Consider the following 21,213-nt stretch of genomic DNA (forward strand, 5'->3'; position numbering starts at 1 on the left):
TCATGTCTAGGCCTAACAAAAAAACCGGTCGTTTATGGCGCGTAATGGCGCGCTAACTTTACGGCGTGCCAAACAAATTGCATTGTGTGGTTCATTTCCCGATGTGTTTTGCGTATATTCCTGTTTTCGTGTTGTCGTGGACCTTCGCAGATTCCCCGCAAATATGTGGTCTTTGCGTGACACGGAAACAAACGTCGTGCGCTACCGTCTTCTGTGCGGCGAAGAATGCACGGTGGGTCGCAAAGGCGCGGGCATTTTGATCGCGAACGATGCATCGATAAGCCGGGAGCACGCTGTGCTATCTGTAGCTCCCTTGCCCGACGATCGACTCGGCGACGTTTCCTACGTGCCCCTACTTCGAGTGAAGGACCTCGGCTCCAAGTACGGGACGAGCGTCAACTCGAGAGAACTCGCTAAATCCGAGGAAACTGCTCTGAGAGAAAACGACATTGTTACTTTCGGAAAGCTCGGCAGCAAGTACAAGGTGAGCTACGATGCTCCGTTCGTAGGTGACAACATCGTGCCTCTCGACGCCCGATAAGGAGCGTCTCAAGGAAACGTTGAAGAAAATTGGAGCCAGGCTGAAGCCTGAATGGTCCGATTGCTGCACGCACGTTGCGATGGCCTCCATTCGCCTCACGATGAAGACGACGGCTGCCCTGATAGCCGCGAAGCCCGTGGTGACACCGGAATTCTTCGCAGAGGTGCAGAACCGCGTACAGCGCCAGGACCTAACCGAAGTTGATCCGGCGGCTTTCATACCGGACGTCACGGAAGAGTGTCTGACGTTATCGAAAGAAACTTTCGGCTGCAACGAAGCTCGCAAGAGCGTAGTTCTCCGGAAAGACATTCTATTTCTTGACGGAGAAGCAGTACAAGTCTCTAGGAGAGCTGGTTGTGTCGGGCGGCGGTCGAGCGCAGTTGGTGCGCAACCCCGATCGGCCGACGCCCGCGCTCATCGCCGAAGGTAGCTGCGTCATCAAGCCCGGCGACGGCACCGAAACACCGGTGTGCCGCTACCTACTTAAAAACAAGCTTCGTTCTCTTTCCGCGTCGGACGTCGGCATGGCGGTCATCTACTGCTCGACCGAAAAGTTCTGTAACCCTCGCAACAGGATGGTGAACGTGTTGTGGGGCGACGATATGGTTTCAACGCAGCCGCAATCGCAGGAGGAAGTGTGCGCGCCGGATACCGAGCCGTCGCAGCAGGGCGTGGTTCCGAGGCGTAAAGACCCGTTGTGCGCACCGTCCACTTCTCGAATCATTCCCGAGAGCAGGTTGCCGAGTGTGTCAGCTTCATTTGGGAGCAACCTCGACCTTTTACTAGACGGCAACACGGGAACGACGACCGTTAGTGAACTGACTAAGGGTATTCTGTCGCCAGTCAAGGGATCGCCAATCAAGGATCAGCTTGGCTGGACAGCCTTCATCACCTAAACGGTCGCCCCGCAAGATCAGGAAGAAAGATTCTCAGGGGACCCTTCCCTTGGAATGCTACTTTGGCAGGCTATCTCAGAAGAGGAAAGACGACACTCCTGAAGAAACAAGTGCTGCAAAGGTTCCTAGATTGGACCTAGCATCCAACGGAGGTGACATGGAAATTGAAATTAAACAGGAGGTGCTTTCATCACCTGAGCAGCAAGAACAGTGTGCGAGTTTAGCTGATGAGGAACAAGATTTGGCAGTTGATGCGGAAGAATCCCTTTCAGGCTCTTCACGGTGGGCTGTAGAGCCCTCTCAAGAACCACCATCTCAGTTGAGGAGCAGGAAGCAGTCCTGCACTCAGCCATCTGATGCTGCTGTGGAACCATCGGTTAATGGCAGCCGCAACCTAGGAGGACCTCATGGTCGAAACAAGCAAAGTCGTCGTCGAGTTTGCGGACCTAGTTCTCCGTCGTTCTAAGTCAGCCCTGCCGACGCAAGCCGCAGTGTCGACGCCGAGTGTGCCAAACTTTAAACAATTTCGAAAAGCTCACCAGGCTCACCTAGTTGGTTTACCAAAAATTATTGGCGGGCCTGACCTAGAAGTTTTCGTTCCCGATGTACCCAGGCACGAGTTTGAGGACGTTGAAGAAGAAGAGCCTGATGAGCTCAGTCGCTTGTTTGACTACCACCCAGGGGACGCCAAACGAAGGCGCCTTGTGTGATGTACTTTTAGGTGAAAATGTGGCACTGTATAATATGTACTTTTCTGGTACTCATTGCTTGCAAGTGCAATGTGAAGGTGTAACCAAAACAGTATTGAGCTTGCCAGCTCTGGTAAAATAGCCATAAGTGCGTTACCAAACAGCTTCGTGAAATGTGCAGGATCTTTTGAGCATGTGTGTGCATCTTATATAAATAACATGAATGCCAACTACAAAATTTTGTAAGTTTTAATGTTTTGGCTCACACATGGGAGAGCATTGACCTCGGCAAATTTCATGGTCGGTGTTTGTCATGTTTAATTGTTATGCATTGTCCTCGCCTGATGGTGTGCCATCTTTCTCTGCATTTCATGGCCTATAGTGGCATCCACCTTTCTTTCAAACCTTTCATTATTTATCAGTTCAGTGTTGTATGACTTGGAAGCATCCCAGAGTGCTCCATCCAGACCACTGAGGCCCATTCGTGAAGTTGAGCCTTATTGTGACCTGCGCTATCTTGTTTAAGTTTTTGGTGTGCTGTTACTGCCAGAAGAGAGTGTGCTGTGGGGTTGTATAATTAACCCTTTGCGGTCCATTGTCGGGCCCTGCCCGACAGCGCAACACACATGCAGAGGTCCGTGGCCGGGCACTGCTCGACAAGTTCGTTTGCGGTTGATTCACGAGCGCGTTTTCGAATTACACTATGCACCATCTGTATAAGAGTAATTCAACTTATTTTACATCAGGCTTGATTATTTTAGATTTGAACCAGAATGAACGGAAGGTGAAAAAAGGTTTCGGACCGCAAAGGGTTAAGGCTGTTTGAGTTTAAACAAAAGCAGTATTACTGAACTCTGTGCCTATGCACAAGGCAGCTGCAGGTCAAGCCAGTAGTGCTATAGTATGTTATTGCAGCTTGTGGAGACAATCGTGTGGTCTGTGCTCTAACCCATTTGGTGTAAGCTAACAAGCGGCTGGGTTACAACAGCCTGACAGGAAAACTTAAAGGAAACTCCGAGAGGAGTCTATTGTTCAAAAAAGGCTCTGCAACACATTTTCTTGAATCTTGTAAATTGCACTGGAATAAGTGTGGTGCATTGACAAGTCAGAAATCGTTTCATACACTCTCCATGAATATTTTCTGCTTGCATTGCATAACGTAATGTAACTGAACAGTGACATTATACAGTCTGACAGCTTAGCTACTGTGGCATATTGTTGCAGTTCTGAAAGGGGGTACTGACACCATTTTTCGAAGGCGAGATTGCTCTGCCCTACAAATCTCCTGTATGCAGACGGCTCTGAGCAAGTGTGAAGCTCAGCAAATGCTGATAAGATATTTTATTTCGATATTAAGGTCAATTTTTCCATGGTGCACTTACCGACATCGCCACTAGCTTGACGTCAGTATACAGTACTAATTCTGGTGACTTCACGCAGCAGTCTGGCTAGTTGCAATGACGTCAGGTACCAAAACTTCCAAGATGGCCGCTTGTGCATCACGAACGGAGCCACGATGCGGAGAGGCCGTGGAAACGTCACTATATATTGCGCGAGCACGTGACGAGAAGCTCATACCATGTTGCGACGTCAGGGTACAGTAGGAACCGAAACTAGCTTTTAAAAACATACTGTAATTACTTTTTTAGGGTGCACTCATGCCTAGCACTGCCTTTTTTATGCTCATGAGGGCTTGGCCTTTCACTTGACCCAGAAAAAAACAACTGAAAATTTCATGTCAGTGCCCCTTTAAGCTTGATTTCTTTTTATAGAATATGGCTGAATAATATAGATGCACATGTTGAATGAAGAGGAATAGGTGCTGTAGACAGGCCGGCCGACGTTCTGATAGGTGGACCTATCGTCGTCAAAGCCGCCTTTGTCATCCTTGGTGTGCTAGTTTTAAAGTGGGTTGGTTGTTGACGTTGACTAGCCTGTCTAAAGCACCCTATTCTTGCTCATTCAACCTCTAGCACACTGTGTTCCCATCCGTCGGCTACCACATTTACTTTTGTTGTACATGTTGAAATATTTGGCATAAAAATGTCTTTGTCAGATGTAGGACTTTTACGCATAATTATTTAAATGACTGTGCGAAACAACATTGTCTTTCTATGTAAACGGTGGTCAAGCATTGTATCTTAACAAACACAGGCAGTCTGCTATAGTGTTCCCATCCAAATGCTTGCAAGGGTCACTGAAAATTAATGGTTGTTGCTTTGGCTAAGACTGTTAACACATTATAAGGACAGAAATGAGACAAGGCAACCTAACCAGCAATCTTTAATCAAGTAGGATTGATTGCAAACATTGGAAAGTGTAGGTAATATGTGATTTGTAGGTATTGCTTGCTTTGAGTAACAAGGAGCACGTGTGCAGCCTCTCAAAACGCTAACCAAAACGCTGAGCGTACCAGCTCAAGGATTTTGGAGCTAGGGCAACTGGCTTACGATAGCTGTAATGTTCAAAGTCCAATGTTCCTTCATATTTAGCCTCTTATGTGCCTGCCTAGTGACACCAAAACCATGGTCATTTTACTGGGCATTGCCCTTGTTTGGTTCACAGCTTGTGGGGCACGGTTAGAGTAACATCAAATGAGGGAATTTGGTACCGCCGCCTTAGACGACTAGACCCCTTGCATTTTGTAGCAACTGGGCAACATGATAAATATCGGCTAGTGCAGTGTTAAAACACAAGGTGGCACTTTGTGGAGAAGGGAATAGCGGCAAAAAAAAAAATGGTAGCCTTTACATTTCAGCAGAATAAAGTTCTTGACTGACTGACTTTACATTTCAGCTAGAGACTCTCCTTATGTTTAAATCAAAGCACACATTCCTGCTTAGACTCAATTTTTTACATTGTTGATCTGTGTGAAAACAGTCACAATGCTGAATATGTATAATGTAATGCAGTGATGCATGCTAAACATGCCACAGAAGCATGACCATTCTTGCTTCTCACAATTTTCATTTGGCACTTTACCCAACAGTTGAGTCAGTTTTTACTCCTAGATTTAAACTAGTCTGTTCTCATAATGCAGGTCGCACATTCTTTTGTTCGATAAACCAAACGAATTGATCAGGCTACTGTTTCAGCTTCCATTCTTAAAGGAGGAGTTGGTTGATGGAATGACACTACGACAAGGGGACACTTACATCCACAAGACGGTCAAAGATGCGTGTGTACAACGCCTTGGCCCAGGCATCGCGGATATAGTTGGCCTGCTCTACATTTTGCTGCATCTCTATGCTCTCCGAGCGGGCACCCCACTTGGAGTCGAGAACACGGCTTGTCAGTTTCTTGGCCAGCTGTGCAGTTTCCAGGCCCAACAGGTAGGCTGGAAATTCCAGGTCTGCACACAAATTAATGGTTCACACAATCACAGAAACATGGTGATTCAGGGTTGCTGTTAAGTCACTGGTGACAATATGATTATATGAGCCTCAGTGAGACCTGCTTAATACAATTTCTTTAAGCTCTTGTAGACGTTTCCCTGTGGTCTCCAATGTAGTTTATAGTTGTCTTGTGCAGGAGTAGCCTTGTATCTTCTAACCTTTCACTTGGACTAGCATTATTTTCTTGTCCATTGAACTGGAGGCTCTCATGACATCACCAAAAAAGTTTTGGGGTCTTTTTTATGTAGCGCAAATAACTCAAGGATGCAGAAGAGCAAGGACCAGGCCCGTAGCCGGGGGGGGAGGGGGCGGGGGGGGGAGGCCGGGGCCCCCCTGAAATTTTTCTGACACATGGTGTTTTACCGAAAATAAATAATGAAAATAGGCGTTTTTCTCAAATAGTCAAGGCTTTCAGCAAGTGCCCCCCCCCCCGAAAAAATTCCTGGCTACAGGCCTGGCAAGGACATACACAGGGCGCTGTGCTGTTGCCAAAATAAAGTTTTTGTTTGATTACCTCTGTTTCGAAAGAACATTCAACACTGTAAAGTTCATCCATCTTGTCATATATGATTGACTTGCAAGGTGGCTATGCCCATAGAGTTTCTGGGATATGTTGGATTCAGAATGGCATCATTCCCAAAGAGCCCGGACACCTTGAAGACACCGCAGCTCATCCTCTACTAAAAGATCGTGTAACAAACTTGATTTTCCTTTGTATTACACCAAGGCGTATTTCATTTATTTATGAGGGTTTCTGCTTAGATGCAAAATTACAGATTTTAATAACTTTTACCTGGTTATGCAATTTTATCAAACTTAAAGAGTGTCGACGGGCTGCTGTAGTTGGAGGGCAGACGACAATGTCTGCAGTGACTGTGCAACAGTTTGTTGTCTGTTTCTTCTCTTAACCATTCCCATGAATGGGGCATAGCACCCATTGGGAAACTTGGATAGAGGGTGGCACCAGATTTACATCTAGGCGGTATCGGGAGGAACTCTGGTTGCACAATCTCTGAATACCTCCAGAGCGCTAGTACGGTGTAGTTTGACACTGCCAAAAATAGCACCTCTGGCTAGGCAGTTGCACATAAGCAAAATCTTCTGGGTTCTCGGCTCAATCACCCCTTGCACACACCAGTGCCCATCACGACTCCTCTGCGAGCGCCACAGCGGGGTTGTTGACCTGTGGAGACACACGCTTCACATACCTCTCCCCCATTTGACGGCTTGCGCTCACCTCCATCCTCCCCTATGGCACAGTAATCTCAATCTCATTCCCTCTCCTGCCAGCACTGACGTACAGAGAGGAGGGGGGGGGCTTCAAACCCGCCTCCCCCTAAATTTTTCAATTTTGCATGTGTATATATACACGCACATATAAAAATGCGCGCTCGAACATACATAAAGTATAGTTAAACCACAACCCCCACGCCTCCCGCAAAAAGTTTCTGGCTACGCTACCGCCTGCTAGGTACACTCCCTTTTGTGATTTCCTTTGATCCCACAGCGCAGAGGAGTTGGATGCGATAAGATTTTATAGCACTTGGACTTTATGTGGAACATCACGGCGACAGCTAATTTTTGCCTGGAGTGCCCCCTTGACTGTTATTGCAACAATTCTCTGCTCAAGGTAGCTCCAGTAGCTCCAACACAATGTGACCAGAAGACATGTCTTCTAGAAAACTGCGCAGAACGGAAAAAGACAGACGAGCGCAGCGTTCTTTCCGTTCTTTCTTTGTGTCCCATCTGCTGCTCAGTTTGCTAGAAGATGAAACCGTACCAACTCGCCCTGCTTTCAACCCTTGTGACCATATATTCCGCGCATATATATGTATGTTTCATACTTCTCAGTTCACGTGGCCTTGATCACCATTCTACCTGCACTTTTACCGCACGATTTTTCAGTAAATTAAAGGTCACAAAACCAAAATCACCACTCTTACTGTGACAAGACATTTAGTTAAGAAAGAAGAAGCGCAAAAAGAAAACAGGTGGCGACGTCACCTTGAAATTTTACACCAGCTCGCCATGATGTCACGGATTTCGATGGCGTCCGCAAGTGCCTACGTCATTTTTTATCGGTAAGAATTGTTTACATCATGTTAATTAAAGGGGCCCTGCAACACTTTTTCGGCATGGTCAGGAAATGCTGCCGATTGGTAATCGAGGCTCCCGAGAGCACGCGAGCCAAACATTATTGCGTAGCACGTGGCCTGGAATTTACAATAAATTCTCAGCTAAAAATCGCTTCCTCTTCTCTCGACAAATGATGCTATTTACTCAAAATCACTGCGTCATTGACTCAAGTTCCACGCCATTGGCTGATTTGAACATGGCATGCTCAGTAGTTATTGCGGCCGCCGCGGGAGGCCGCCACTTGCCCGCTCGCGATCGCACTGAAAGTACGCCGCGCGTTCGAAGAAAAAAAAAAAGGAAAATTGCTCAAGGTCACAAGGCGCGCGTGACGTCCCTTCTTCCCCCGTGCAATCCCTGCTTAGCTTCCAGCATGCGACAAATCTTTGTAAATCCGCTCGCGCTGGACGGATTCTAAAAATTGTTGCGGCGGTCGATTCGTGAGGCAATAAGCTCCATTAGTAAAACCATTCCATGGCTACTTGGAAAACTTTATTGAACCAATGTGGCCAAGTTACTCAACTGGACTGAAATACTTGACGTCATACTGACGTCCATATTATGCGCTTTCGGCCCGAAAGTCAAAAACGAAATTTCCACCATTTCCTGACCGCCAGAAGTGGCTAGCGGACTGGGCCATCAGAGTTACGGGAGAACCATCGATAGCCCCGGATTAGAGGGCCCGTCCGAGTTTTTAGTTTGGTAATAAAGATTTCTCTTTTAGTAATTATCCTATAAGTGCGGAATAATTGACGATAGATTCCTGAAAGAATAATTTAACCGCCAAAGCGTGTGTCGTACAATCCGATAAGTCGTGTGAGGAACAGTGCAAACCTTGTGTACTAATTAGATTACACGTGGCTCCTCGATCCAACCTCGAAAATCATCTTCAACCGCAAAGGGAAGCCGTACACGATCGTGTACGGCTATTTCCCTTTGCGATCGAAGATCATTTTCGAGGTTGGATCGAGGAGCCACTTAGGAGGCGCCTCGTCGCAACTACCGGCATCATGTCCGACGTGGCAACCCATGCGGATGACCACGTGTGCGTTATGTAAATTAAATGTAAGCGCCCCATTTCTTGCTATCTGTGAGCTCCTAAGCGCAGTACTTAAAGTATTCATCGCCTGACAACTACGCGGTGTGCGCGTGTGCAGGACTCAAATGGACTTATTGAACTTAACTAGCAAGGAGGCTGGAAATTCAGAATTCCCAAGGGCGCAAACTAGACCACCAACTACTGCTCCGGAGCTCTATTGGTTTTTCCGGGCCGTTACAGTGTAATGCACTGCTGCTCGTTTCGGGAGCCGCAAAACGATCACATATCTATATATATTCGGGGAGGAAATACACGAAGCCAGGTAATAAAGTGCGGAAGGGGATCCGGATATCAATTTTGAAAGAGCCAAGGCCGCGGTATCTCTAGGTGGAGTCTCACGTCTACCGCGTGCTGAGAATCGCCACCGGAATGGCCGCAATCACCAGGAAAGCTGCGAACCCTTCCGATAATAAACATTCGATGAAGTGGCTTGAGAGCTGCCGCTTGCTTCTGGTTTGTTTGTATTCGTATAGTAAGCAGTATGCAACGAGACGACTTTTCAACGATGTGCACTGTTCATTCATCGTCGTATAGTTCAGACGCCAATCATAACATGACGCTTTACTGTTATTATCATCATCGGCTGCATGGACATCTTTCCCGCAGAGCATCGACTGCTCCAACTCTATGATTGCTCCTTACCGGAGTGAACAGTATCTAACATAAAAACCCACATTTTCCCACCTTTACAGTTTATCAGGTAGCTTCATCCGCTGTTTCGTTTTCCGAAGTACCGCAGTGGCCAAGAATGGCCTGCAATGTATTTGCATTACGTTGGAGGGGGGGGGGGGGGTATAAATAGCGCAGCTTTCACTAACAGCGGAGTTGGTAGTTCTGGCTTGGCTAGGCTTTTACTCCCTCAACTCTCTCTTTCCCACCCCTTGCCCACCTATGGTATACATGGCTATGCTTGCTCCCTGTTTTTTCGATCTTTTTTTTTTGTGTCTGTTTCTTTCTATCGCTTTTTATCTCTGCCTATTTCTTTTTTCGCTATCTTTTTCTCCCTTTCTTCCCTTTCTCTTTCTCTATTTTCCCTTCTCTTTCTTTCTATGCCTTTCGTTCTCTCTCCCTCTCTCTGTAGTCGTTCTCTCGGCTTCTATCTTTTCCTCTTTTTCATTTCTTTCTTTCTATCTATCTCTCTTTCCTTCTGTCTCTTTCTTTCTCTCTCTTTCTGTACTCGTTCTCCCCTCCTCCTTTCCCTTCTACTCACATCTCTCCTCATCACCCTCACTTCCTTTTCTGACCCCCTTGCTATACTACACTATGCAAGGCTATGCTAGCGTGCCTGGATAGCCGAGTGGTTACGAAGCTCGCCTTCGGACCGTGGGCACGCGGATTAGCATTTCGCCTCGTCAAGAATTTCTCTCTTTCTTTCTCGCTCTCTATTTTTCTCTTTCTGTAATCGTTCTCTCGCCCATCAGAGCTATTGCATTCCTCGCCGTACAAATCGGAGCATGTCAGGGGCGTAGGCAGAAATGTTTTTCGGGGGGGGAGGGGGGGGGCACCTCCATGACATGAAGTGGGGGCAAGGTAGGCAGATGTGGTCGAGTGTCATGTTGTACTGTGTATGCCATGGAAAAAAAAATTTCGGGGGGGGGGGGGGGGGCACAGGCCCGGTGTCCCCCCCCCCCTGTTTACGCCACTGGCGCATATGTTCTGGGAGCGAAGCAGAAGAGGAAGATGAAGACGAAGAGGGAGCGCGCCGGTTCATGACGATAATGTTTTATCTACGACACACAGCGAATCTTGAGCATCACAGCTTTGCTGTGAAAGAAGCAGTTGCAGAAATTTTAGGAGGGTATATTTTATTTAAAGCTACCCACCAGGTACGACGAACAGCTAGGTGTGATCATAAGGTGCCGCCTCTGCAGGTGTAGAACTGCTTCAATATATATACATCCTAAAAGACAGGGCGTGCAAAGACGGACACACGAAAGACACCACACACTTCCTGACTTCTTCGTTGTGTCCGTGTTTGCACGCCCTGTCTTTTAGAATGAATACTTATCAACTAGTTCAGCTCTCTGTTATTGTAAAATATATAGACTTATTTCGTTCAAACGGACGAATCGGGGTATCAAAAGCTTGGCGTCTATGTTTCTCGCCCCTTGGAGACAATATAAATCGGTTCTGAATGAACGAGCACCGAACTTTGCAAACCTTTATCCTTAACTTAGGAGCGCTTATCTGTGTCTCATATAAGCTGACCGCCGATACCTACATTTTACAACTGCGGTATACAGCTGCTGTCGTTGAAAGTGCTGCGTTATTGAACTTTGGTGTCCTGCAAGCAGTCGAGAACATAAAGAAGCATGAAGGTCAAGGAAAGGTACCGCATTCGTTTTTCTGTCCTGCACCGGTGATGAAGGCAAGTCAAGGAATGTAGAACGAGATAAATGGGCAGCGTAAAAGGCAGCGCCGCTACGCAGACTCAAGCCCGCACCGCACAACTATAGATATACGAGCGGCTACATCCGACCGCGTAAGCCGCGACAGAGGGAACAAAACGCAAGACAACGGAATGCCTGGAGTTGGTTTTCAGCGCAGGGATCCGTTAGAGCCGAGGGTGCGACATACCTTCCAGGGGTATTAATCGAAGTACGCAACAAAACGGTACATAATACGTTTCTTAGTCTTCTTCTTCATCACTTTTTGTTCTGGAAGGGGGGGGGGGGTGCGGAGGGGGGGGGGGGGGGAGGATTTCCCGCAGTGCTGGCACGAAGACGTGAAGCCATTTACACTCAGTGATTGGCGACGTGGACTTTCATCTTGCCCCCGAGCGCAACGTCAATATATTCTCCGCTGCCAAGGACCGCACGGCAGTGCCGCCTTTCTTTCTGTTCGTTCGCTTTGTCCCACCGCTGTCTCGACACCAGTTCGCGGCGCATAAATCACCGTACGGCAGTGTACGGGACAACGCCTTCGAACCGATCGCGTCGCGGCGTGCACTCCCAACCCTCGCTAACTTCCGAAGAGCTAGCGAAGGGCCATTAATTACCGTCCCGGCCGCACCCGGCAGGGCAGCCCACCGATGCCACAGACCACGGCTGATACTTCGCTTCTTCTCGGCTGTTTATTGAGAGCACGTGTCAGACGTGGTCTTTCTCTGAGGGAGACGGGGGCGAGCGGGTTCACGACCGAACAAATGTGGCCAGCTCTCCCTAACATGTCTTCAATTACGAAGAGAGCTGGGACAGTTCCTCGAGCTACGAAAGTGCCCACGTGACCCGCGTCACTCGTGCACCTCTCGGAAGTTGGGAGGAAATTTTGCAAGACGGGAAGATGGGGCTGACAGTTCGTCGTGTATACAAAGGAAGCGTGAGAGCAGACAAGATAAGGAACCTCGACGCATACGCTAGTATATATCTATGCAGGCACTCTCCACGTTAATTTGCTTAGCTTATCTAAAATGGGAAATGGAACACGTGTCAGTGGAGACTGCTACAGTTTTTGCTGTAAGCCGAGGTCTCTACATGGATATTACTCTTTTCTTTGGAGCTTTCGGCTTCGATGAACAGCGAAACAAAAGATCAGGAGAGCGGGAACGAGGCGCATTCAAGTTTTGAGAACGCTTCCGGGTCGTTTAGATGACGGGACAAACATTCACAAAATTTTTAGTGTGAGCATGTAAACATTTCTGATATTTTTTTTTTGTGAAGAAAATTGTTCACAAACACGGACTACATAACTTACGGTATATCTCGTTAAACAAAGTACACAAAGGAGAGATAGTGATCGTTGCGACGAACCAGAACTAACGAGGTTAGAAGAATCACGAGACCGTATGACATAATGGCCTTCGTCATGGCTGCGACAGTAAATTGTGGAATATCCGAAACCACTTCGTCACTGCATGGGTCGGCGGCGGATTGCGCGTTGTATGCTGTGAAAGTCTACCGTGGCGTAACAGAAGACCTTTCCAATGTTGTGTCTCCACCTGACCAGTCTGACTGGCTTCACATACAAATGACCACTCCGTGTGTCAAAAAAAAAAAAGATATGGTGCTCCGCTGAAAGCTTCAAAGCAAGCAATTCCTGGAATATCTTGAAACTTAATTGATTGAACCTGGCATCACAGATATTTCGATGAAGCTGACTGGCTTTGCAGTTGCAGTCATCATCCCAGAGAAGTATATATACGTAAGAATCAAAGCGAAGACCCTTGCGTGACTATATCGACGGGTGCGGAACAACTGCACACTGCGCCCCACCTGAATTAATTCAAAGAGGAATATCTTCTTATTTTTTCATTTTTTACGCCTGCTCTTCTACTAAAAGCAGACCTGACATTCTCCGAACCTCATAGCATTTCGAAATGGCAGATACATCAACTCGGCTATGGTGTATAATAATGATAGTGTAAGTGCTAGTAGTGGTGCTGCTGCAACGAGGGGGTTCGTGCTGACGTGGTGCGTAAGTTACGCAGTTTCGACAGGCAGAAACAAAAGTCACGAAACGCGAGCTCTCCATTCCATGCACTTTCGTTTAACAAAACGCTGTATAACTTCAGAAGATGACGGCATGTCACGCATATATATAGGCCCTAGTACAATCAGCACAATATCAGTACTCCCTTTTGGTTTTCTTCCTCACTTTGTCTAGTTAGCGTTGAATCCTTCTCTAGGGTATGAGCCAATCGTCTCCATATCAAGATTCCATATAAGTCGTTGCACTTGCATCACACCGTGTTATCTCTTTATGGTCCATGCTACGGCCGCTCCGCATTTGCATCACTCGCGCAAGAGCCAGCCGTGCTTCAACTGGTCGGGACTCGGCCTTCCTATTGTTCTTATGCTTCCAGCCTACGCAATAGACACTGCAACAGCTGGTCCATCTCCTTGCATTATAGTTATCTTGTCGGACATACGCCACCTCTGCCCAACATCTCGACTGCGTGACGCAAAAGCTCTTTCACGACGTCTGTTCCCGACATCGCGCCAATCTCCTTAGTCCCGCAGGATGATGACGAAGCATGAACCACACCGCCTAGCGGAAATAAGAAACATGGAACGAAGAATATGAAAGAGAGAATGGAACTCGTGGGTGTTGTGTGCAGTTTTCTCTACAGTAAGTCCAGTAGAGTTCAGGAAGACATCAAAGTCAGGCCTCTGGATGACCTGTACTCTTATCGTGCAGCCATCTCGCGTGCTCAACAGACCAACACGGACGTTCTAAGCTCGCTATCCCGAACGATAAGCGGCAGCAGTCCACCGGTTGATTGTGAAGTGGGGCACCGCTATACTGAAGGTCGAATGCTTTCGCTCAGGTCCCTATATTGCGGCCTTCAGGCTGAAGGAGGGTGCACGCCACGTCCTCGCTTCCAGCTTTCATCTCTCTTTTTCTATATATCTCCATTCTTTATCTTTCTCTCGTACAGACACACGAGCTGGCACTTTATCTGCTTTCGGCATCGCGCAAATAGGCGCTTCTCGCGGGAAAACAGGAGTCGCGTCCCGTTGAGCACGAACGCCTTCTTCCACGCTCGAACGACGGTGACGGCGCGGAGATGAGGCTGACCAGAATGAGGCAGACAAGGAAACAGCAAGAAAAAAACGGAACAATCCCTGTTTCTCGAGAGAGAGTCAAGCCCTTCCCTTTGTATTTTGCTACTGCCCGGCGCCTGCTGTATGACGAAACATTCGCATCAACGTCCGTCCTGTCTCGTTCGATGCCGCGGTGGCGAGCAACAGCTGCGACCGGTGGTTCATACTGGGTTTGGCGAACGGTCGAGGCGATGCTGCGGCGCGAGAAGCAGATTCCGGCGGGCCCTGCCACTATGATTCGTGCAAGCTCGACTTCCTCGGACAGATGGCAAAAACGAGTCAAGCTGCGCAGCCGTTGCGCCTCTGTGCTTCCGTGGAAGACTTCGTTAAGGCCCCTCGACCATGTGCCTCTCGATTCGTGTTATGATCGCGACGATACGTATAAAGTGAAGTAGTAACTCCCTTGTGCCTTATGTCAAGTTCAATTTCTTATTTCTTTCTTCTGTCATTTCTTCGTTGTTTCTTCTGGGGAGGGGGGGGCACACCGGGCCCGTGCCCTCCCCCCCCCCTCCGAAATTTTCTTCTCCCATGGGGTACAGAGCACGAAATGACACTAGACCAAAGTTCCCTGCCCTGCCCCTATTCAGATCAAGGAGGTGCCCCCCCCCCCTCCCGAAAAAACTTCTGCCTACGCCCCTGCTATACACGCTCCACTTCACGTGCTGTGCTGTAGATTAGGCGGTGGTGCTGGTATTGGCGTTTGTAAAGGCGGTGTTAAACTGGCATACATCGTCGGCAACTCTTCTGCCTGAGAGTCCGTTTCCACGTATAGCATACTTTACCATAAATCACTTAATTCAGTCTCTCGCAGAATAGTTATAATATTAGAGACACTTCCTTGCGCAGTTTCAGCGCGATACTTCTGGGAAGACATTCCGTTCAACGCGATCGTGGGGAAGACCTTATTTTTCTTGTGTTGATGCGGATGGTAAACGTAAAGTAGTATATTGCGACAGGATAGGCATAGTAAACAACACCCACAAAGGGTTTATTGCGGCAGGAAACACAGGAAACGTAAAGAGTGTATTGCGACAGGAAAAGCACAGGAAACTACACTATATAAACCACATCATCTGCCACATATCGTCCTCGTTCCATCCTCCCTGATATCCCAAGCTGTTGCTTTTTAGTCCGTTGTTCTCTTGGCAGATGTACGAAAGGTCGAAATAAACAGTGTATAATTAATAATAGAGCACAGTGTTTTGCAATAGAGTAGAGTTCTATTGTAACTGGCTTGCTGTTGAGAGGTTGAAGTTTATATAACCTCAACTACTCCATTTGAAATAAGAGAAAACGCTGACCAAGTCAAAAACGCAATTTTAAAAGGATATAGAGTGGACTTACTGAATTCTACCACAAGAATATGATGGTAGCGACGGTTTTAGACCGCATTATATATACAACGACAGGACGAAATCCCCGTAGCAAAACTTTGTCTCTGTAAAAAGATAAAAAAAAGGGGGGAGATGGAAAGAACAAAGACTTACTTTTACTAGCTGCATTTTATTAGCTACTGCAGCTGTGAGTTATATTAGTTATAACAGAATGTACAGTTAAAATCTGAAGTTATCTAATTTTAGCACGATGAAAGGTTGTGTTGCTGGGGGCCAACAGGGATACTCCATTTGTTTGACAGAAAGGATACAGCCGTGCCGGTCATGCGTAACACATCCATCATGCAATCGAGCGCGCGTTTCCGACAGTGTGCTCGGCTCCGTATCGGCAGCTCTCTGGTTAATGCTCGCTCCCGAAGTCTCCATTGTTCTCATGCGCGAACGACGGGAAGCAAGGTGGGCCGGTTAACAAGCTTTCGGAGAGGCTCGCTTTCCAGACCGCCTAAAAATGCCCCCTGCTAATGAGGGAGAGCATCAGGGAATATCTGAGCGGACGCAAAGTGCCCAGGCACCAAACACGCGCCCGACTAATTTGTCACTGGCGTGTCCCAATGTGTGTGACAAGGCCACGGCGGAAACAGTCTTTTTTTTTGTGCGCCTAATACACATTTGTTCCCGGATCTTGACCGTTAAAAGTTTACAGTACGCGGCAGCCTTGAAAAGGGAATGGGACCTCCGAGAGCATTGTGGAATTGAAAGCAGCGCTTAGCATGCGTTTACGGTTTTCTGGTTGTTGCCTAGATATTCTAACTGTTATGTAGTATATATGCCAAGAACTGAGAATTTCTAGTGCTTTGTTGGTGACTGCGTGCCCCGAAAAGCTTTCAGGCATAGCTGCACGAAGCTGCGAGTGATTTGCAAATATCATCAGCAGGTTTCCACCCACAAGCGTAGACTGCCCATACCATGTGCTGGGACAGAATCCCGACTTCAGGTGACGGGAAAGTACGTGAAAGAATTTTTCTGCTACTGCTTTGAAAATTTCAGGCAGCAAACGAAAACAAAACTGTGCCTCTGTGTCTGAGAGAAAGAGAGATAGAGAGAGTGGGAGAGAGGTCCCACCAAGGTGGTCGCCGTGGCCATGAAAGGCAGAATTTGTCGTTTATGATATATCTGTCGCCTTCACGCCCTCATTCAGAGCCCGGCGTCAGCACTCATGTCTCGCGTTTGAGTATCTTTAGGTGTACCAGTATACGTCTAGTTCATTGACAGCGGTTTAGTACTCCCCTCCCCACCCCCCATCCCGTTTTTTTAAAAATTGAAATCAGAAATAGCAAAGTTGGCGCCCTAAGGTTGGTACCATCCACTGCTTATCGCTTAGCAAACAAAACGATACTAAAAAAAGAAGCAAGGGGAAAATATCATAAAATATGATTGAAAGTATGACACTAGACATATTATAGTAAAAGCTGACAGTACGTGAAACACAACATGAGTGTACATGAGTCCACGTAAGATAAACCAATGCACAGATGCATACAAAGCAGATCATTTTGAATGTTCTATAAGGCATAGAACGCACAGGTGACACACACAAAATGATTACACAGAGCGTAAAGGACAATTGTAACGGAAGACAAAAAATTTTTCATGGCGCAATCAAGCAACGTTAAGTTCCAGTACCTTTCGTGGAGTTCAAGACTAGATTTCCCCAAAGGCGCCCCTGTAAATGTTCGGGACGATTTTAACCGGGACATGGAGGCACTGCTTTTGGTAGATTTGGGGGCAGATAAGGGCGGTTATCTCGAAAGTTGTGCTATATGCAGTCGTGCGATATATGCGACGAAGATATGCTATCCCCACACATCGGCTTCAATTTCGCAATTACAACAGTGGCCATAAAATAAACAATCAGACAGGTAACCAGCAAATTTTTATGTTATTGGCGAAAATGCGCGAGAATTTTCTTGCTGCCTAATGTCTGTCTATAGCCGCTCAGCCCATCTGCAAAAACGGCAGGGACCTCGTTATGACAGGTTCCCTTACAAACAAACAAACAAACAAACAAACAAACAAACAAACAAACAAACAAACAAACAGACAAACAAACAAACAAACAAACAAACAAACAAACAACAAACAAACAAACAAACAAACAAACAAACAAACAAACAAACGAGGAGGGGCATCTGCTATATGCAGCGACAATGAACGACTTTTGGAGCTCCGTAGAGCTCCAGCAGTAGCTTTCCAGTTCCAGATTGGCATCAGTTTTTGTAATTTTGTACACTGCATTTTACGATAGACCGCTCCTCACACACGCATTTTCCGGGCTGTATATGAGCATATACGACACGCCTTGCTCCCTGCTTTCCATAGGCTCGGGGGCGACAGTTTATCGCTGACTGCCACGCGCACTCTCTTCGCTTGATTGCCGCAGCGTCCCGACGTTCAAAGGAAGTCTAGCAGCCGGAAATCTGCTCACGATGGAAGGCAATCGAAATACATGCGCGGTACGCGACTCATTTTGATAACAGCTCGCTTCTTTTCCAGCGGCACACGCACGCTCTAAGGTTTTCATCTTCGCTAAATTATAGCAGGTGTGAATTGTCCCACATTATAGCTCAATAATAGCGTCATAGATCTAAATATCGAGCTCCGAAAAAAAAAAGCTTACAGAAATTATAAAGTCCAATCATGTTTCAACGTCGTACGGTTTTAAAGGAAAACTAAAAGGCAAATACATATTTATGTCAGAGTGAAATGTCAATGTTTGAAAGCGTCTAAAACGTCAATATCATCAATAGCAGTGCTCTAGTAATCGAGAAATTAAGGAAAATGCAGGACACTATATGCGCTGCCAGTGGGAGGTTTTGGAACGAGCCCGATGACGTCAAGAGTCCTGAGTACAAATTATCACTAGTATTGAAGCTACTTATGATAAAAAAAGAAGAACATTCCGAGCATTTCAAGACGTAATAAAGTGCTACTTGTGCGTTTCTGTTTAGTTAACGGAAAAAAGAACTTGACGTCACGTAGTTTCGTTATCGCGTACTGCTGCGTGCGCCTTGCACGCTCATGAAGTCGCTCTAACGGAAACTTCGACAAAATGCCGTGTCCATGTGATGTTGTGTAATGTGCCCTTCAGAACAGAAACCACAGCTTCGGCTGCCAGGCAGTAAAGGCGGGCAACGTTGGGCAAGGCAAATGCTACGTCAGGAGGCCTTTTCGGACGCGCGATCTGAAGTGCGCTAACGCTGTGCGGACCACTAAAACGTGGTTTTCATTTAAAATAAGCATTTCCTCGGCACGAAGCAAGCACTACAAGGTTTCTGGAACGCTATCTCAACAATCAACGTCGGCTTAACATTTACCTTTAGTCAGGGCCGTAACTAGGGAGGGGGGGGGGGGGAGGGGTTGAGGGGTTCTGACACCCCCCGAAATTCTTTCATGCTTTAACTTTTCGGGTGACACTAAGATACTTTCACGCCTTCACAGCGACCACCAGTTGCCAAAGTTAGCCGTTCTGCACACAAACACCCCCCGAAAAAAATTCCTGGGTACGGCCCTGTATTTAGTGCCCCTTTAACACATTATTCTAACGTATCGAAAACACTAAATGAACTTCGTGAACGACTGCAACGAAATGACATATTGACAGTGACGAAATGACAGTGACGTCAGTGCATTTTGTCACTAATGCGTCGATAAAATTACGGGTAAAGTTATAAAATTCAAGCGGTGTCACTCGTTTCGCAGTCCGAAGGAACACTTTAGAATTGCGCGTGTAAACAAAAAGCTTCCATGCATAAATCTGCACCGAAGCAGTCAACATTGTTTTGACTCTTTCGTGCTCTTCTGCACATAACAAAAACATTACGCTGCTAAAAAGCGTAACGTAGAGTAAGAACGCTGGAAGTCGATAAAGCCAAGGCCTTAAGCGAACGAAAAAAAAAAATAACTCGGAATTCTGTTTCCCAAGTCTGTAATAACAGCAGCGAAGCGAGCCTGTTCCAGACCGGCGCCAAAACTAATTTTATAAGCGAGGACCCAGACCCCCACGTACCCCTTACGGCACAGTTGGTGCACCTGTAGTGCGGGGGCTTCTGCATTGACGCTGCATGCATTGTAACTACATGCGAATAATCATACTCGCTGTTTACTTTAGTTCTACGTTCTGTTTCTATATACGCATAACGCTGCGAGTTTGCGGACTGCCACTAGTGCTAACACCGGTCTTGAATATTACGCATGCAGTTTTGGGGTCCAAAACATAAAACTACAATAAGACTTCCTGAGGCACCTTGTTTTAAGGGAGTGTTCTTAGAAAGACGGCAAGCATGCAAGAAAAAAAAAACACCCTAGAAGGAAGGCTAATTGTATTAGCCACTGCTTTACAAGCACTAAACGAGTGGGCGAAGACAACTGAGAAGAAAAATAAGATAACTTTTTTTCTTTCTTTTTTTTTTTCCTAAGGCCAACATGCTTACGCTGAAGCAACCAAATTAGGTTCCGCGTACATTCCGCGTCCATGCATGACGTAAACAAGGTTAAACCATAGGAGCAAGCGCCATATCTGATGCGACCCGACACTGATTATATGCCTACATGTATAACGCTAGAGAAAGGTCATTCCTTCGATTACGTGGCATAAAGCGAGGCAACGCTCTCACACTGTTTCGCAAAGGCGCAGAATATTAGGATTAACAAGAAACGACTCGACGAAGCTTTCGGTTTTGCCGCGAAGATAGCCTGAATTTTATTCCCGCTCCGGTGTTTCATATGCTAAACAACGATCTCATTACGGAGGTCGTTGGTGCAGAGATAAGGTACAACGCCGAAGGAAAAAGAAAATGCTTGCGCACTACGAGTGGTATAGTGAAAAAAGGAAGAGAGAAAATTAAGAGGGAGAGAGAGAGAGAGAGAGAGAGAGAGAAGGAATGTAGGAAAGGCAGGGAGGTTAACTAGACAATGCGTCCAGTTTGCTACCCTACACATGGGGAGGGGGAATATGGGAGTAAAAGAGAGAGAGAGAAGGATAGACACATGTCACATCACACACACAGTGCCGAGTTTCACAGGCGGTCGCTCAATAGGGTTCTTTTCAAGTACCGCAGTAGGGCTCGTGTGGCTTTCTGGGCTGATATGCTGCGCGACCAGGCTCCTAAGATCTTTGCTTCATTAAAGGGACGGTCATCCAGTCTATCCAAGGCACACTGGAGAGTCCGGCGATCTTCATCAAATTGGGCGCAGTGGCACAAGAGATGTTCAGTAGTCTCTATACAATTGCAGCTTTCGCACATGGATGAATCGGCCATGCCAATGCGATGGCTGAATGAGTTAGTAAACGCTACACCGATCCACAACCGGCACAGCATTGTAGCGTCACGTCGAGAAATCTTGGATGGCAGTTGTAGCTGGAGTAATGATTCAAGGTTCTTAGGGCGAGGATTGGAGTTAAGCGGAGAATTCCAGTGCGCAAGCGTGGTATTATGCGCGATGCGACGAAGTTCTCTAGCTGCATCTACTCTCGACAAGGGTATGAACAGTGTGGGCGCTCCATCGTGGGCACATCGGGCAGCG

At 47.0% G+C, this 21,213-nt stretch overlaps 3 protein-coding genes across 4 annotated transcripts in view; 1 reads left to right on the forward strand and 2 right to left on the reverse strand.

Moving 5' to 3' along the window:
* Window positions 1-5,511, reverse strand: part of LOC119387371 (unconventional myosin-Ie) — a 30,765-nt gene extending 25,254 nt beyond the window's left edge. For both annotated transcript variants that reach the window (XM_037654739.2, XM_037654738.2), the window contains exon 1: window positions 5,282-5,511. In XM_037654739.2, coding sequence (XP_037510667.1) covers window positions 5,282-5,368 — 87 coding nt within the window. In that variant the 5' untranslated portion in view covers window positions 5,369-5,511. The remainder of the gene's footprint in view (window positions 1-5,281) is intronic.
* LOC119387372 (nibrin-like) lies at window positions 52-1,664 on the forward strand. Its single transcript, XM_037654740.2, is given in 3 exon segments — window positions 52-508; window positions 510-833; window positions 835-1,664. Coding segments are annotated over 3 exon segments (1,272 nt in total). The 5' UTR covers window positions 52-163; the 3' UTR covers window positions 1,438-1,664.
* Window positions 5,512-17,625: 12,114 nt separating the features above from the next.
* Window positions 17,626-21,213, reverse strand: part of LOC119385933 (V-type proton ATPase subunit E 2-like) — a 10,224-nt gene continuing 6,636 nt past the window's right edge. Inside the window, exon 3 of the mRNA XM_049414163.1 lies at window positions 17,626-17,634. Within this exon, the coding sequence (XP_049270120.1) occupies window positions 17,626-17,634 (9 nt within the window). The remainder of the gene's footprint in view (window positions 17,635-21,213) is intronic.

This window comes from Rhipicephalus sanguineus, chromosome 3 (assembly GCF_013339695.2).
Source record: "Rhipicephalus sanguineus isolate Rsan-2018 chromosome 3, BIME_Rsan_1.4, whole genome shotgun sequence".
NCBI classification, from domain to species: domain Eukaryota; kingdom Metazoa; phylum Arthropoda; class Arachnida; order Ixodida; family Ixodidae; genus Rhipicephalus; species Rhipicephalus sanguineus.